An 18,694-nucleotide genomic window follows, 5' to 3' on the forward strand; every position below is an offset into this window, starting at 1 on the left:
GTTTTTATCATGAAGTGGTGTTGGATTTTGTCAGAAGCTTTTTCTGTGTCTGAGACTATCATGTAATTCTTGTTCTTGAGTTTATTGATATGATGCATCATATTTATAGTTTTACATATAAATAGCTTTATGTATTTAGCAATAAATATCTTAACTCTGTAATGTATACCTGGTAATTATACCTTGACATAATACTTAATACATTTCTGTTCAAGGGCTTTTATCTTTCTGTTCTTTGAAAAGTCATTTCACTCAGATTCTTTAGAAATTCTTGCCTTGCACTAAGTTGGAACATTACAAACTCATGAATATATAGTCCTTCAATGGATGTGTGATGTCTTAGTTCCTGCTTTTTTTCAAAGTTGTGGAGAGATGCATTTAAAATTGATTTATTGATATTCAGCCAGCTGTACTTTCAGACCAGGGATGGTTTCCCAATGAAACTGTTGAATTTATCTGGGCAATAAGATACTGGACTCTGCATGGTCCATGCCCACAATGAAGGAATCCTGAGTGGTCATGATCTGTACTACTGTAACAATATGGAGGAATCCAATATGGGGGAGGATTGGGAGAATCTCAGAGCCTATGAAACTGTCATAAATTGAAATAAAAAAATCATTTATTTTCATTTTATTTGAAAGGAGAGAGACAGAGACCAGTTTGCTGGTTTCTTTCCTCACATGTGCACAATAGCCAGAGTGGAGCCAGGGTGACGTCAGGCCTGGAACAAAACATAGGGCTCCCTTGTTGGTGGCATTTACCCAAGTAGTATATTTAGTATGTCACCTGTGTTGCCTCCAACCCAGGCGCTGTGATACAGGATCTGAGTTTCTTAAGTACTGTCCTAATTGCTGTGCCGGATGCCCTTTTATGACACTTAATTCCGTTTGTCACCTTTCTATATTGAGCACTAAACTTTCTTCTTATTGAAATGATATTGTGTATGCATTTATTGCATTTATTGTAACTTCTTAAATTTGGTCTTGATGGCTATGCTACTAATTATCTGTATTCTTTTAAAAATATGGTATACTGCCAGGGTTTAAAAGAACTGTATTTTTTGTGATTTTTTAAATTGGAAGGAGGGAAACTTTCATGTTTACCTTACCAGTTTAGTGTTAGTCATTTGTTTCCTGTAACAAAAATAAATAGTTGTTTTTTTCCTTCAAAATGTTAGACTTATACAAGTACTAGCAACAACTCGATATCTGGATCATTGAAGCGGTTGGAAGATACCACAGCCCGATTTACAAATGCAAATTTCCAGGAAGTGTCCGCACACACCTCTGGTGGAAAAGATGTTACCGAAACTCGAGCATCAGAGAGCAAAGGAAAGAAATCTTCAGCTCACAACTCAGGTCAGCGGGGCAGAAAGCCTGGTGGAGGCCGGAACCCTGGGCCTGCTGTGTCCGCAGCCAGCCCCTTTCCGCAAGGTAGGCACCGTGCTTTACTTAAAGGACTCGTTCCTGTGATGGTCTATAATAGTTGCGCTTTCTAAAATTAGTTTTTTTGTTACTTTCAGCTAAAGGATAGTTTTAGATTGTTTATATGGTTAGTTACTTCAGTAGATTGTCCTTTTCTGAACCCTGTTAAAAAATTCTGTTAATAAATTTGTACCTCAGATCCAAAAGGATGTGATTGGAATCTGCTGATCTCTCGTTAGGAGGTATGTTAAAGTTAAATGAGGCTTGAAGATTCTGTACGTTGGTGGAAGTGTGCTTACATATAAAATATTAGACAACTAGAAAATAAAATGCCAAATCTACTGTTTCATTTTTCTTAAGTTAACATTTGTTATTTCCATACCACTTTATACACAGTGAATAAAGTAACCTTTAATGTAACTTCATTCACATTTTGAATATATTAGCAGAATTCAGTTAACATCTATTCCGAAAAAAGATCTGTCATTCTCTTGAACTTCAAAACGTTTCACAATTCTTTTTGGCCCCTGCCAAGACATGGTAGAAAATGTGTTAATGATTTTTCTGAAAAAATATTCTGTAAACATTTTTACAAGTTGACATTTTTGTTGCATTTTTCCTTAGGAAGTATGTGAATTTCAGGAAGTGTGCATTGAAAATTTTTACATATCCTAAATATCTTAAAAGTGTAGTAATCAGTGAATTTTAGAACATATGTCAAACTTTATGAAATATTTAAGTTTTGCAGTGATGTAGCAATCTTTTAATAACCAGCTATAAAAGCAAACAAAAACTATAGGTGAAAAACAGCTGACAAATTAGAATGAGGACTAAAGAACTTTTTATCTGGTACTTGCATGGCAATTGCAGTTACTCTTAAATGATTGATGTACTGCAGATGGCTTCTGAATATGTTTTTCTTTGTACACATAGCCTGAAAATCTTTACTTAAGTATGGCGAGTTTATTAATTAATTAACTGTGCTCTTGAGTTAGGTTTTAGAACTACTAATGTTGCTTATTAATAGGCTGTTTCAGAAGAGGTTGGAATTTAAATTTAAAGCCTTTACATTTCAATTAGAAAGTTATCTTGTATGAAAGATAAAAAAAACTTAAATACTTTAGTGGATTTATATGTGATTACCAGTGAAGGTGCTGTATGACAAAATTTAGCACTTAGCTTGACATTTCCTTTCCACTTCAATAAGATGCTTTATTCTGGGCATTTATTTCCAAATAGATTAGATTTTGTTTCCAAATATGATGTGATTTGGTTTTATGAAGTGTTAGGTATGTTCGGTAGCATCTGAAGCTAGACACTTGTTTCACTTGAGAAACATGAAGAGGTTTTGGTGAAATCCAGTGGTGAACAAACTATTGCTTCATCCCAGGTCCTGTTAATTTTGAACTAGACAGATAAGAACCTTGAGATTCTTCACATTTCACATGATATAGTGGTCTACAGATTTTCTTTGTCTAAAGAATCAGAAAAGAATAAGTAGTTGTGGGAAAAAAATAATGGAAGCTGCCTCCTGATTTTGATTCGATAATACAGCAGAATGTTAGTGGCTAGTTACGCAATAGAGCTCCATAGAACATGGACTGGGAGAATGTAAGGTATGGTTAGGTTCCAGTGAGGATGATTTTATCCAGTTAATGTTTTGTTGGGTTAGATTGAGTAACAATCAGTAATCTACCATGTATTTGAAAAGGAAGTTTTCCTAGATTTTCAGACTCAAATTTTAGTTTTGCTAGAATCTTGCATGACTGTGGAATACTTTGCTGTTCTTCAGTCCTTCCTTAAGCATAACACAGGGTGTTTAGAGGAGACCTGAGAAATATGATTATGGTAAAAAGTAGGTTAAATAAAGTAGGTTAGATCTTAGTATTTGTGAAAATAATAGCCTGCAATTCAAGGGTAAATATTCAACATTGCCTATAAAATGAAAATTGTTTTTGAAGGTAACTTCAGAGACGGACTTCGTTTAGTAATAATTTAATCTTTGGCGTCTAGGTTTGTTTTTTGATTATGTCCTGTGTTTTACAATTTCGTACCATCTTTTTGATAAATTAGTGCTTCTAGGAACTTTTGCATCCAATTTTCTTTTTTTTTTAATTTCCTCCTTCCCCCTGTTTTTTAAACTACAGGGAATTTTTCAGGAACTCCAGGCAGTGTCAAATCATCTTCGGGGAGTTCTGTGCAGTCTCCCCAGGATTTCTTGAACTTTACAGACACAGATCTGCGTAATGACAGTTACACTCACACCCAACAGTCATCGTCAACCAAAGATGTCCATAAAGGGGAGTCTGGAAGCCAGGAGGCGGGGGTAAATAGTTACAGCTCCTTAATTGGTCTGCCGTCCACATCAGCTGTTATAGCTCAGCCTAAAAGCTTTGAAAATTCACCTGGAGATTTGGGTGGTTCCAGCCTGCCCACAGCAGGATATAAACGGGCTCAGACTTCTGGCATAGACGAAGAAGCTGTCAAGGAAAAGAAAAGAAAAGGAAATAAACAAAGTAAGCATGGGCCTGGTAGACCCAAAGGAAACAAAAATCAGGAAAATGTTTCTCATCTCTCCGTTTCTTCTGCGTCACCAACGTCATCTGTAGCATCAGCTGCAGGAAGTATAGCAAGTTCTGGTCTTCAGAAATCGCCTACCTTGCTCAGGAATGGAAGTTTACAAAGTCTTAGTGTTGGCTCATCTCCAATCGGTTCAGGTAGGGATTTACCCATATTTTCTTCCTCATTCCCATTGTTGTCTCTTCTTGTCTACTCCAAAAGGCTTTAAACTATGGTTACACTTTGAATTACTAAGTAGCATTAGCTTTTTCTTACTGAAAACCATAAAAATATAATCTTTGAAAGATAACTTAATGTTGTTGAAATGAAATTTATAGCTAAATTGTGTTATGGATTAAAAATAAGTTCTGTTCAGTTGGAGGGGAGCATAGTAAAATGGTTTGGAAAATGCAGTTTAGTGAAGCATTTATATTTTGTATAATTCATAAATGCAGATTTTTACATTTAAGTTGTGCATATACTGCTTTTGCTTAGGGAATACGAGAAAGATCCTTCCAAGAGGGAGAAGTGCATGTGAGAGAAATTATAAGTACATCTACCATTTGTTATATGCTGTGTTTGATTTAGTGCTGTATTGGTTTTATTTCCTATAACAGTGAGCTTAGAGTACTTCAATAAGTTTGTGAAAAGTAGAATTAAGTGTAAGTTTATATTACTTGAAAAAAGCTTAAACTTCATAGTATATGTGTTCCATGAACTTTTAAAAAACCCGTTGTATAAATGAAGGCTATTAATACACCTATTTTACAGCAAATAAAGTACAGGATTTTGGGGAGGAAAAGTAAGTCACTGAAAACACACAGCCAAGGGTTCCTGTTTTTGTTAGGTACTTTCAGTGTCTACTCTTTAGCATACTTTTTAAAATAAATGAGAATACTCTATATGGAAATGTTGGTTTATTACTATGGTTTCATTAAGGATGATTCCAGAACAGTCTGTCTCAGTCTTGGCATTATTGATGTTTTGGGTGGGATAACTGTGTGTGCAGTGCTGCAGTGAGTATGTAGGATATTTACCAGAATCTGCAGCACCTACCCACTGGATGCCACAAGTGGCCTGTCATCACCCCCTGTTTTATCCTGTAAGAATCAGAAAGGTACCTGGAACCTAGAATTACTTCTGGTGAGAATCACTGTCTTTTATTATTTAAGATTTATTTGGAAAACAATTATTTAATATATCAAAGAAGTATTTTTGAAAAAGAAGAGAGCCCAGCGTTTTAGCCTAGTGGCTAAAGTTCTCACCTTGTGTATGCTGGGATCCCATATAACAGTTCTAATCCCAGCAACCCCGCTTCCCATGCAGCTCCCTGCTTGTGGCCTGGGAAAGCAGGTTTATTTTATTTTTATTAGAAAATCAGATATACAGAGAGGAGAGACAGAGGAAGCTCTTTTGTCTGATGATTCACTCCCCAAGCGGCCACAATGGCTGAAATTGAGATGATCCGAAGCCAGGAGCCTGGAGCCTGGAGCCCCTTCCAGGTCTCCCACAGGGGCGCAGTGTCCCAAGGCTTTGGGCCATGCTGGACTGCTTTCCCAGGCTAAAAGTAGGGAGCTGGATGGGAAGTGGAGCTGCCGGGATTAGAACCGGCGCCCATATGGGATCTCGGTGTATGCAAGGTGAGGACTTCAACCACTAGGCTACTGTGCTGGGCCCCAGGTTATCTTATTTTTTTTTTCAAACAAAGATTTATTGACTTTTATTGAAAAAGCAAATTTATGAAGAGAATGAATTACTGAGAGAAAGATCTTCCATCCACCAGTTTACTCTCCAAATGGCTGCAATGGCCCAAACTGAGCCAGTCTAAAGTTAGAAGCTAGGAGCTTCTTCTGGGTCTTATACATGGGTGCAGGGTCCTAAGGCTGTGGCCATCTTTTGCTGTTTTCCCAGGCTATAAGCAGGGACCTGGATGGAAAGTGGAGCAGCTGGGGTACGAACCAGTGGCCATATGGGTTCTTGGCACTTGGAAATGGAGGATTATCCAATTAAGCTATTGTTCTGAGCCTGAAATCATATTTGTGACATTAGTAGAACACCCCAGTCCCTGAAAAGTAAAGGAGAAAATACAGGCTATGCATCCTCAATGATTGAGTATGTTCCTTTTCTAAAGATCAGCTTTAATGTCATGTTGATACTTTAGTAATGGTGAACGTGACCTGTTAGCCACGATGTCCCACTCTCACATGCACTTTCATAAACTCCATGGGATTAGCAGCTGTGTTTGTGATGTTCACTCCTGTATTCTCACTGCCAGTACAGCAGTGCTTTGCACTTAATGAATGCTAAATGTCTCTTGAAATGAGTGCTGTTAATAATCACTGATGTTATATTTTGTGATTTGTATAATCTTGTGCCATTTTTCTTTTAATTGTTTGTAAGTGGGCTGTAAGTCAAATTATTTTGTTTGTAAAGCTTATCATTTGTATTATGGGTCAGCTTGGCATGTGAAGTATTGAGATTTGTTTATTTATTTTAAGGCAGAGTTGGAGAGCGAGAGAGCTCATATGTGAATTCACTCCCCAAATGGCTGGAGGTGGGCCAATCTGAAGTCAGGAGTCAGGATTTTCCACTAGGCTTCCCACGTAGGTGCAGGGGCCTAAGTGCTGGAGCCGTCCTCTGCTGCTTTCCCAGGCATGGCAGCAGGGAGCTGGATTGAAAGTGGAGTAGACTCAACCAGTACCCATATGGTATGTCAGCACTTCAGGCAATGGCTTTACGTGCTTTGTGACAGTGCTGACCGTCGATGAGAAGTATGATTAAGTTGCAAAAGATGTGTTTGGCGAATAGGAGAAGAAGCTGTTTTTGTACCATAGTTGGAGACACTGATGAGAAAGTAGTTAGGATGGAGAGTTTATGCAAGGTCAAATGAATCAAACTAAGAGGCTAAATGATCTTTCTGTTAACATTAGTACTGTGGATTAATTATGGGAGTTACATTTTTAAGGATTTTCATTGGTGGAATAGCCTTTTGAATTAGGCAGGACAGTAGTAGCTGCTGGTATTGTTTTAATTATTAATATTTGTGTTTTACTACAGAACATAAAGCAAAAGTAGAATCATTTTAATGATTATCTCTTGAAATTTTTAGAGTTTTAGCAGTAATTAAAATTCTTTCATGATCTCTTCAGTTTGTAGTAGAGTGTGGATATTTATATTAGCAATCAAATCTGAATAGACATCTAGAAAATTCCTGAGAGCTCAATAGTTGTAACTGTGAGGCTGGCACCCTGGCCATAGGAGATTCAATCTGCATTGCAGCACCAGCATCCAATATTGTTATTAGCCATGTCCCAGCTGCTCCATTACTCATGCGGCTCCCTGCTTTTGCACCTGGGAAAACAATAGATGATGATTCAGTTCCTTGGGCTCCTGTATGCATGTAGGAGATCCAGAAGTAGCTCTATCTTGGCTTCGGAAGAGCCCAGCTCCACTGAGGTCATTTGGAGAATGAATCAGCAGATGGAAGATCCTTCTCTGTTTCTCCTGTTTTATTATCAAATAAAAATAAAATTTTCTGAGAGTGTGAAGTGTAAGTTTTTTTGTTGTTGTTTTGCTTTAAATTCGAACTATATTCTAATAAATGGCCTACCGTTTTACACTGACATGTGTGAAATGGAAAATTAGTATGTTTTCATTGATGGCTAAGAGTTTTAAGCCTTTGGCTTATGATATTTAAGCTTTTGGTTAAATTTCCTTTCCTGTGAATATTTTCTGGAAATCTGAACAATTAGGTACCTAGTCTTTAAAAACACTGAAAATGATATTGTTTCATTTGGAAAAGTTGATGTGCTTTTCTTGGACTACAAGAATTCGTAATGTGTAAGGTGAAATTTTTTTGTCACAAATCAACTTCTTGTTATTTTCTCTGAGAAGAATAGGTCCTTTCAAAGTATGTGGTTACAAACTCCTGTCTCAGTTGCTGCTGTACCTCTTTCTAAGGCAAGATACTTGAGATTGATTTCCTTGCTAAAATTCTTTACTGGTACTAGATGGTGCAAAACAAGATTTTCAAAAGCTCATTTTGTTGTGATTGATTTTGTAGAAACTGATTGTTAATATGATTAGAACCCTTGAAGAGAACTTTTTCTAGCTTCTCAGATGTGAAGGTTATGAAATTTCAACTTGAGTCATCGTAACAGTGTGAAATCTTCTTAAACATATCTTCATTTATAAAAATATCGTTGTTTAGGTTGGTAAATGAAACTGAGAAATGTTTTCCTGGTAAGATAATTTCATTAGCGATTAATGATTGGTAAACAAAGGCTTCATTAAGATATATATATTTGCCTCATAAACTCTGAACAGTAAATGACAAGATGTTGTAGATTAAAGAATAGATGGGACCTGGCACGATAGCATAGCAGTTGAAGTCCTCGCCTTGAACGCGCCGGGATCCCATATGAGTGCTGGTTCTAATCCCGACAGCCCCACTTCCCATCCAGCTCCCTGCTTGTGGCCTGGGAAAGCAGTCGAGGACGGCCCAAAGCCTTGGGACACTGCACCCACATGGGAGACCTGGAAGAGGCTCCAGGCTTCAGGCTTCAGATCGTCTCAGCTCCAGCCATTGAGGCTGCTTGGGGAGTGAATCATGGGACAGAAGATCTTTCTGTCTCTCCTCCTCTCTGTATATCCACCTTTCCAATAAAAATTAATAAATCTTTAAGAAAATAGATGATTCAGTGAGCAGAACTCAAACTTACCTTTATCTAGGCTCATGGCTTTAGACATCTTGATTACATTTGGTCATGAATGAAAAATAGAATATTATGTAAAACTGAGAATAGGATACACCTAGGAATTCTCTTCTTGATTCTGTATTGGTCTTTGATGATCTGAGTATTTGCTGTTCTCACGATCATGATTATCTTTCTATTTAAGTGCCAGTTCATAGGACAGAAGAGCCATATTCCAATTGATTAAATTCTTTTGCTAGTATGAATATTCATTGATTATTTTTCAGCACCATTCCAGAAAACTGACACTTCTTTATTTTGTACCATGGCAGTCTCTTTAGCAATCCCTACAGTCTTACAGATAACTAGTTTTGCCACTGAGACGTTAAGGTAGTTATCCCTGAGTGCCTCATTTTCACGTGTTGTGTGAAAAGGGTATAACACCAAAGTCTACATCATTTTCATATTTTTCTGGATCAGACTAAAGTTTCGTATTTTTAACAGTTTCTAATGTGAAATCCTTTTGATGTTAAAGTCAATATTGGCTTTTGTTTTCCTTTTTAGCTTAAGTTACTCCAGGTGGACCTGTGGTTAAGCTTCAAGTCTGAGAAACATGTGGTCATATGTGTGAATGGTGGTTTCCTGTGAGGTCTATACACGTGGTGCCTGGGGCCATGTTTTTGTTTGCATACTATCCAGAGTTCCCAGCTATCCTTCTTCAAGAATTTTTGTCAACATTGTTTTTGACAAAAGGAATACAGTTATTTTCAGGACTAACAAATTAGATCTTTTGAATTGCAACATTGTCCATTATTTTTCCCTTTAAATGCTGTGTAGAAATGTGTTCCCATGGCCAGTGACATGGTGTAATTAAGCTTCAGCCCACAGTGCCAGCATTCCATATGAGTACCAGTTTATGTCCTGGCTGCAACAGTTCCTACTCTGTTTCCTGCTAACGTGTCTGGGAAAGCAGTGAAGGATGGCCTCGGCCCTCGGCCCCTGCACCCGTGTGGGAGACTGGAAAGAAGCTCCTGACTCCTGGCTTCAGACCAGATCCTTTTTGGCCATTGTGGCATTTGGGGAACGAAGCAGCAAATGGAAGATCACTCTGTCTTTCCCTCTCTCTCAGTAGAATCTGCTTTTCAATTAAAGATAAACCTTTAAGAAGTGCATTTTCTATATCTGAGAGCTTTTGCTTTTATCAGTGTTTATTACCTCAGGTTGTGTTTTTCAGCAGCTTTTGAGTGGGATAAAAAAGGAAGAGTATTACTGTTTTTTGAAATGGAACATGTAAAAATATAAGCTGATTTTGTTTCATGAGTTTTACACTTAAATAAGTCATGTTTTTATACTCATATGTAACTAAGATAATTAACATAAAGCACAAAAACTCCGTTTTGAGCATATGTTTAAATGTTTTAAATGAACTCTTCTAGTCTGATAAATTTGAGTAAAACACATTGATATATTCACATTGGTGCTATATCAACACACTGATAATCACCTTATATATGTTGATGTAATTTACACTGCCCCCTTGAATAAAGCCATTTATTCTCAGACTCTGGTGCTGAGTATTTGTTCTGTAGTATTGTGTTCACAGTTCCCACACTAGCCTGTGAGAATTTGTGAGAATTACAAAATGTTTTCCTCTCCAACCCCTCAAATCCCAGCTCTTAGCTTACACTTTTTGTTTTGTGGTTTTGTTTGACCTACTTAGTTAGACTTTCAGGTTAATTTTCCTCTATTTTTTTTTTTTTTTGGGCGCATTTGTTTTTCTACCTTTAAATCGCTGGAAATTTCTTTGCTGATTTCCTTTCTCTCCTCCCTCCCAACAGAGATTTCCATGCAGTATCGGCATGATGGAGCTTGTCCAACAACTAGTAAGTTGTCAAACTGGGTTGATAACCCAGACTTTTTGACTGTTACTCTAGTGCTTTTCCTAGTACATTAGGTCACCCCTGACTTGTTAAATTTATTTTCAAAAATGTAATTGGGCCTTAATTGTGGACATTTTGGTCTGCGAAGTTGTATTAACTTACTGCTTTGTCTTATGTTCTAGATCTGCTATACAGTTGAAATGTATGCAGTTGAATTTTGATTGTTGGCTGTTATTAAATTCTGCTTCTATTGCAAAATTATGACTTTGGCTCTTCAATGGAATATATTTTCAGTATTTTAGCTTCCATTCATTTTAATAATATAATTTTTCAGCCTTCGTATATTGGCATTAGGCAAGGTAGCTTTCTTGCTTAAAGCTCTGCATATATTGAGACTTGATTACACTGATATCTGAGAAACGAGGATGTTTGATAGGGTTAGATTGTATAATGAGTTTTTTCTCCATAATACTGTTGAATGTGCACTAAGAAAGATACACTTTTATAGAAATGCATCCGATAGAGACTTTTACCAACACATTATCTAGCTAGATTGTTAAATGTCTTTTTAAAGATGATTTTTAAAATGTGTATCACTAAGAAAATTATTGTCATTACTTACGACAATGTAGCTAGCATTTTCTCAGTTTAGTAATATATTGGTAAATGGAATACACTACTTAGAAATTGATGTCATGTAAAAACTGAGAGTCGTGCTTGCAGTTTTAGTAACCAAAGCTATGATACATGATTGATTTACTATATTTTATTAATACTGATGCATTCTGTGCCTGTGTATTTCTTGTGTATTTGAGAATGATCTTAACCTGAAGTCCTTTTTTCCTTACTTGAAAGCTTTCTCAGAGTTGCTGAATGCAATACATAATGGTAAGTTTCATTAGACTCTTCTCTGGTGATTCATTTCTTACAGAGGTTGCCTTTGGTAGGGAATCTTAATTGAAAGCTTGCATGCTCTGTTGACTAAATGAGATCCAGCACTGCCTTGAGTCAGTTGTTTAGCACCTTAGTGAAAACTGCTTGAAGTCATCACTGGTCATTTGATTTCCTCATTTTATATTCTAATGTCTCTTTCTGAGGGGAAAAATGATAAAAGTGTTATTCAAAGTTTCTGAAAGTAATTGCAATTTTGAAAATGGCTTTTCTAATTCTGAGCTGTTTCTTGCCATTATAGTCAGTAATTGGCACCTTTATTAGTAATTTACTGTAAAACCACAATTCATAATGTGAATTTTAATTTTTAGGATTTTGATTTATTAATGTATGGAATATTCCAGCCCTGTATCATAGTGAATAGATGAAAGAGAGTCTTGTAAAATGCTTCTTGTTTGGGATGAGGTGTTTTTTTTTTTATTGGAATAGTGTCTTTTCTGGATTGTAGTGTGAAATCAACATGTAAAACAGATTTTAGCACTCTTTACTTTTTTCAATGTAATTATAATGAAAAGCATTTTGCAAAAATGGCTTAGCATTTCTTCAGTTCCGTAAGAACCTTTTTAAATCTTTGAATGTTCAGAAATTTTGCTAAAATAGTTGAATTTGTAGTTGGCTTGCATTGTATTTGGGGTATATTGCCAGGGTGGGGCCAGGCAAAGCTAAGGGGCCCGGAATTCCCTCTGAATATCCTGCATGGGTGACAGGGCCCAAGGACTTGAGCCATCAACTTCTGCTTTCCCAGGCACATTTGCAAGAAATTGGAGCAACCAGAACTGAAACCATTGTTCAGATAGAATGCCTGCATCACAGGTGGAGTGGCTTGATTCACTGCCATACAGTGCCAGCTGCTCAATGTTGTGTTTAAGAGAGAATTCTATAGACAGTATAGCCAGACACTCTGTTTTCTTACTCAGGAGAAATAAGTAAAAAATTTAATTTTTTGTTTGCTTCTATTTTAATTAACTTTTTATTCACTGGTAGAGGGCCAGCAGTAATACTGCTTCCATCTGCAGGTTAATTTTGTTAATTTTCCTGATGCCTACAATGGATGATACAACAGAGCAGGACCAGGAGCTGGAACTCAGTCCAGGCCTCCTCCATGAGTGGCTGGAGCTCAGTCACTTGAGCCATCACAGCAACCTGCCAGGGTCTGCACTGGCAGAATACTGGAATCAGGAGAGCCCAAAGCAAGATGCGTTCTAATGTAGGACCTGGGGCATCTTACTTAGCCGTCCCTGTCTTTGCCTGGGTCCCACCAAGGTCACTAATATCGCCACCAGTGCTAGAGGTTTCAGCACTCCTGCAGTTTCCAGCCGCCTCTGGCGGGGCTTTGTGCAACGATCTCCCAAAATTGGCCATTCAAAACTCCCACCGGCCTTTCCCCCCCGCTGGGTTTCCAACTCACCCGTTTTCGAGCTGCGGTGAGACTGAGCCGGCCGCTGAGCGCTGCCTTGGTTTGTTTGTTGTTATTTTTGGTTGATTCTCCAAATTGCTTGGATCTTGTTGATTCCGCAGTGTCCTGTGGGATTCGCACACCTGTGTATAGTATTTTTAACTAGACTTGCTCCTTCTTCTGGCACTTTTTGGCCCTCTCTCTCTGCCTTCCCCTTTACATCAACCCTCCGTGGTCGGCCATTTTTTCGCTCTCCTTCAGGACCTGGGGCATCTTGACCACACAGTTAAATGCCTATTCCTTGGACTTGAGTTTTTATATTTTTAGATTTTAAAGGACTGAAAGCTGTGTGTGTGTGTGTGTGTGCGCGCGCACACACACACACACGCACACGCACACAATTTATTTATTTGAAATGCAGTGTGAGAGAGAATGACAGAGATCCCCCAGATGCCTACAGCAGCAGGGTTGGTCCAAACTGAAGCCAGGAGTTTGTTCCTCCATTCTAGTCTCTCATGTTTGTGGTGGGGACTCAAGTACTTGAGAGGGTATACATAGCATGGAGCTGGAAGGGAAGCATAGGAGCTGAGACTTGAACCACGTATTCTGATATGGCATGGGCTTTTTGTAACTGATGATTTACCGACTGCCCTAGAAGTCCATCTCTGGACAAGTCTGGGATAGACTCCTGGTGAATGTCAGTGATCTCTCTTTTTTATTTGCAAACATTAGCTTTTTTAAAAGTTGTGGTAAAATACACAAGACACAATTGTGTGTGTGTGTGTGTGTGTGTTGTAAAATAGAAATTCTGTAGCCATTAGGCTACAGAATGAAAAGTTCCTCATTTCTCCATAAACATAGCTACAGTATTGTGCTGAACTTGGCATGATGAGAACACACATCCTTTTCTTCCTTATCTTACAGAGGAAACCTTCAGTATTTCATCATTAAGTATAATGTACATAGTGGCATGAAGAAATTGCTGACTCAGTCTGCATTTATTTAATTTAGGTCTTTTCAGTTTTCCTCTTTTCTTCACCTGTTGCTGTTTGTTTTTTCCCTTTCCTTGCTCAGACTCGTTTGTTTTGAAAGGCAGCTTGACAGGAAGCAGGAGCGGGATCCTCCATTCACTGGTTCTGTTCACAAATGACTGCAGCCATCAGATCTGCTCCAGGCCAAAGTCAGGAGTCTGGAACTCTGCACCAGTCTAGCGCGTGGGAGTAACAGGGTCCAGTCTTTTGGCCTTTCTCTTCCTCCATGTGTTAACAGGAAGCTGGATCTGAACTGGCTCAGTGGTGACTGGGGTCCTGAGCTCTGCTCTGGGAACCCAGTGTTAGAGTAGCAGCCTAGTTTTCTGTGCCACAGAGCTGGCTCCTCTGACTCATTTTGATAGTTACTTCCCATTCCTGCTGCTCCTACCCCCCCCCCCACCCTGTTAAATCCTTAAGGATTCTCATATGGTGATGTCATACTTCTGTGTTCGTTATTCCTCCATACAGTTGCTGCTTTGCTCTATATCTAAAATTTGTGAAGCTCTGGATAACTTTCATTAGGAACCCTTTTTCTGCTAAGGGCCATTTGGATATGTAAAATCATCAACTTAAACATGAGTCTGCCATAGATTTATTGAATTTGGGTCCTGTATGCAGTTGTCCTGAAGGGCCACATCAAATGGCTTTATAGTCCTTGTGTGGACCACAGGCTGGACATTCCCATCTAGTACATGTAAGATTTTACACAGAACTTTGATATTCTGTTATTTCACCCAAAGTTATTCTGAAAAATTTAAATACCAAGGAAATACTATATATTGATAATGGTGGGCATTCAATTTATGCATACATCTTGATTTGGTGTTTCTCAGGATCTTAGAACTTTGTGGGTTTGTATGATTATAAACATTTCAATTTAGTGTTTTCAGGTAAGGAGTGAAGAATATAAAAACACAATATACTTTCAGGAAAGTACTTCATTAATCATAACAATAAAATTAGGCAAAGTAGAATAAGTTTTTTATGATCAGACTAATTTAGAAAACTTAGAGAAAAACTAAGGAAGGCTGTTTGGAAATGCATAGTGTAGACATTTAGAAATGTTATGGAAAACATGTACAGAAGATGAATTTAAATAGATGCCCATGAAATAGTGTGCTTTCCATTTTATAATATTTGGTTTTATGGTGGTGGCTTGGAACTAGTAGAAATTTAAGTTCTCTGTTTCACTTAGGGGATACATTTAAAATTCTTACAATAATATTGAAGGAACTATGAAACAATTCAGTTTTACAGTCAATTTCAAAAGTAGCTAATTATTCTGTCTTTCCTCTTTCTGTTTCAGTGATGATTTTCCTGTGGTGCTTTTTAAGTTACACGTTTTTCTTCCTTGCTATACTGCCAACTCATTTAGGGTGGACATTAGGCTTCATTCATCTTATTAATATTTAGCTTATCATCTGATAAGCTTTCTGTGTTTGCATGACTTTTTGGTTGATAAACAATGCTTGAATAAGTTCCATATATTGGTAATTTGTTTTTCTTTGGTAAATACATTTTGTATGAGGCAGTTGTGTTTCTTTTAGCATAGTATCTGGTTCTTTGATGCATCAAGAGTTCATCTGTTTGACTTGGTTTTTTTCACTTTTAATCTTATTTTAAAATATTAAAGTAGTTGAAGGCTTAGGCCTGTTTACAGAATTTGTTGTTTTTTTTTAAAAAATACTTTTGGTAAAGCCCAGGAGTTTTTTTTTTTTTCCCTCATTAGTGATTGAAAGAGTGTGGGTAGGGTGTGACTACTCTCCCATCTGCTGGTTCACTCCATTAATGTTCCTGATGGTCAGACCTAGTCAGGTGGATGCTGGGAAACTCCATCCAGCTCTCCCACATGGGTGGCACAAGCTCCATGGCTTGAGTCATCACCAATGCTTCCTACAATTTGCATTTTCAGGAAAATTGGAGTTAGGAGTCAGAGTGTTGAACCCAGGCACTATGATATGGGACATAGGCAACTGAATCTGTATCTTTTTGTATCTTTTGCTGATTTTTAAAAAATTATTTTTATTTCATTTGAAAGGCAGAGGGCACGATCTTCTGTCCTCTGGTGTACTCCCCAAATGTCTACAGCAGTCAGGGATGGGCCAGGACAAAACCAGGACTCAAGAACCCAGTTCAGCTATAAGGAATCTAGTACTTTTATCTGCTGCCTCCCAGAGTGTGCATGAGAGGGAAGCTGGAGGTCAGTTGAATTTGGTCTTTAGGGGATGCCCCAATCGATGTCTTATGCATTGTGCCAAATGTTTACCCCTTAACCTATGTCTTAAGTGCTAGTATAAAAGCCCACCCCAGTAGTGTCTCATTTATTATTCACTTTTTTTAAAGATTTATTATTTTTATTGGAAAGGCGGATATATATAGAGGAGGAGAGACAGAGAGGAAGATCTTCCGTCCGATGATTCACTCCCCAAGTGAGCCGCAACGGCCGGTGCTGCGCCGATCCGAAGCCGGGAACCAGGAACCTCTTCCGGGTCTCCCACAAGAGCCCGGTGTCGTGGCCTAGCGGCTAAAGTCCTCACCTTGAACACCCCGGGATCCCATATGGGCGCCGGTTCTAATCCCGGCAGCTCCACTTCCCATCCAGCTCCCTGCTTGTGGCCTGGGAAAGCAGTCGAGGACGGCCCAAAGCATTGGGTTCCTGCACCCTTGTGGGAGACCAGGAAGAGGTTCCTGGTTCCCGGCTTCGGATCAGCGCACATCAGCCCGTTGCGGCTCTCTTGGAGAGTGAATCATCGGACGGAAGATCTTCCTCTCTGTCTCTCCTTCTCTCTGTATATCTGACTTTGTAATAAAAATAAATCTTTAAAAAAAAAATAAATTGTCCTTAATTAGGGTACTTACCATTATTGTGCCTAGATTATTCAAATAAACTCATTTGATGGAGAAGTATTGTTAGCTGATTATTCCTAAGTAATCTGTTAGAGGGTAAGGAAAGTATTAATGATAACTGATTTAAAAAAAATATTTGTTTATTGGAGAGGCAGATTTACAGAGAGAAAGATAAAGCTCTTATGTCCACTGATTCACTCCCCAAGTGGCCACAATGGCCAGGGCTGAGCTAATCTGGAGCCAGGAACAGGAGCTTCTTCCAATTTTCCCATCTGGGTGCAGAGTCCAAAGGCTTTTGGCCATCCTGTGCTGCTTTTCCAGGCCACAAGCACGGAACTGGAAGGGAAATGGAGCAGCTGGGATGTGAACTGGTTTCCATGTGGGATCCTGGGGCACGAGAGGTGAGGAATTAGTAGGCCATCGTGATGGGCCCTCATGGTAATTGATATAGGTGAACATTCTTCATCTGTTCTTCATCTGTGTCCATATCCCCTTTTCATTTCAAGAAAGTCTTAAGTAAATAGGAATGTAGAAACAAAGATAAGCAATCCTCAAATGTGTGGTAATGAAATATTACCGATGGGATAAATTGTTGCTGTGAAATATTACTGATGAGATAAATAGTAACAGCTGCTTGAGAAGCACTGCTCTAGATTATTTGAGAGCTCATTTCTTCTTAAGCATAAAAGGTTTTCTTTTCCTTCTCACTCAAGGAAATACAAGGGATATATGTCTGGGACAGGTGCTGCAGAACACCTGCATCCCCTACTAAAGTAGCTGGAAATGAATTTCATTTCTGTTTCTACTTCTGATCCAGCTTCCAGCTGATGTGCATGGGAGGCTGCAGATGATTAAGTACTGAATTCTGTCTCACGGAGAAAAAGATAAAATTCGTATGGTTTTGGCTTGACCTGACTCCAGATTTTGTGTTTTTTGGGAAGTGAACCAGTGACTGGAAGATCATTCTTTCACTCTCTGTTGCACTACTTTTCAAAAAGAAGAAAATGAACAAATATTTAAAAACATAGCATGTTTTTGTATGTTTATGGCGTATTTAAAAATATGCCATACAGTAAGTTGTCACATCCCCAAGTATGCCAACTTAGAACTACTTTTTTTTCTGACAGATATCTTTCATCATTCATAATTAGGGGAAAAATTAATGTAGTTCTTAAGCATCATAGTAAAAGTTTACAAAATACACTTTTGGGAGGTTGAAATGAAACCTTGGAGAGAAGCACCTGAAAGAAAATACACCCAAACCTTGTAATGATTCTCTTGAATCAGAGATACGGTAAGGAAATAGGATGAGTTTTCAGAATTAAAAGTGAAAATGAAATGTTAGGCATGGTTATGATTATGCCTGCAAAGAAAAGTCTTAATACTCAGCAGCCTTACTAATGAGTACCGTAACACTTATTCTTTGTAAAAGACAGGTATGACTTTCCGTTTCACAACATCTAAGCTACTTTGTCACCATTGATTCCTGGGGAACAGGCTTCAGAATTTCCTAAGCGATGAACACAGTGAGATATTATCATTGAGTTGGTGAGCCAGCCACAATTTCCGGTGCGCAGGGTAATAACTGTAAAGTGAAATTAACGTTTCACTTGAAACTTGAAGAGTCAGAACTCAGGGAATTCATATGATGTGAGGAAATATAAAGTAACAGTTAACTTTTTAAATTTGTGGCGGTGCCATTCATCTTTTTATCTAGAGCACTGCTAATGACTTTCAGATTTACAGAGGCCTTTTCTTTGGACTTTAATTCCATTTATTGTTCCTACCCCTACAGTAGCATCTTCCTCATCTGGCCTTTCATGGTAGTTTTTAAGAGCTGGTGATTAAAAATCTGAAATTAAAGTATGTCTTGTCCTTAGACAGAGATGACCGTTCCACACTAACAAAG

At 38.2% G+C, this 18,694-nt stretch overlaps 1 protein-coding gene across 7 annotated transcripts in view; it reads left to right on the forward strand.

The window, feature by feature from the left end:
* Positions 1–18,694, forward strand: part of MLLT10 (MLLT10 histone lysine methyltransferase DOT1L cofactor) — a 173,635-nt gene that overhangs the window by 111,890 nt on the left and 43,051 nt on the right. For 6 of the 7 annotated variants that reach the window (XM_058669312.1, XM_058669311.1, XM_058669316.1 and 3 more), the window contains 4 exons: positions 1,181–1,436; positions 3,575–4,144; positions 10,519–10,563; positions 11,416–11,448. In XM_058669312.1, coding sequence (XP_058525295.1) covers positions 1,181–1,436; positions 3,575–4,144; positions 10,519–10,563; positions 11,416–11,448 — 904 coding nt within the window. The remainder of the gene's footprint in view (positions 1–1,180; positions 1,437–3,574; positions 4,145–10,518; positions 10,564–11,415; positions 11,449–18,694) is intronic. The other variant, XM_058669315.1, reaches the window with a different exon arrangement.

The sequence above is a fragment of the Ochotona princeps genome, chromosome 10, assembly GCF_030435755.1.
Source record: "Ochotona princeps isolate mOchPri1 chromosome 10, mOchPri1.hap1, whole genome shotgun sequence".
NCBI lineage: Eukaryota > Metazoa > Chordata > Mammalia > Lagomorpha > Ochotonidae > Ochotona > Ochotona princeps.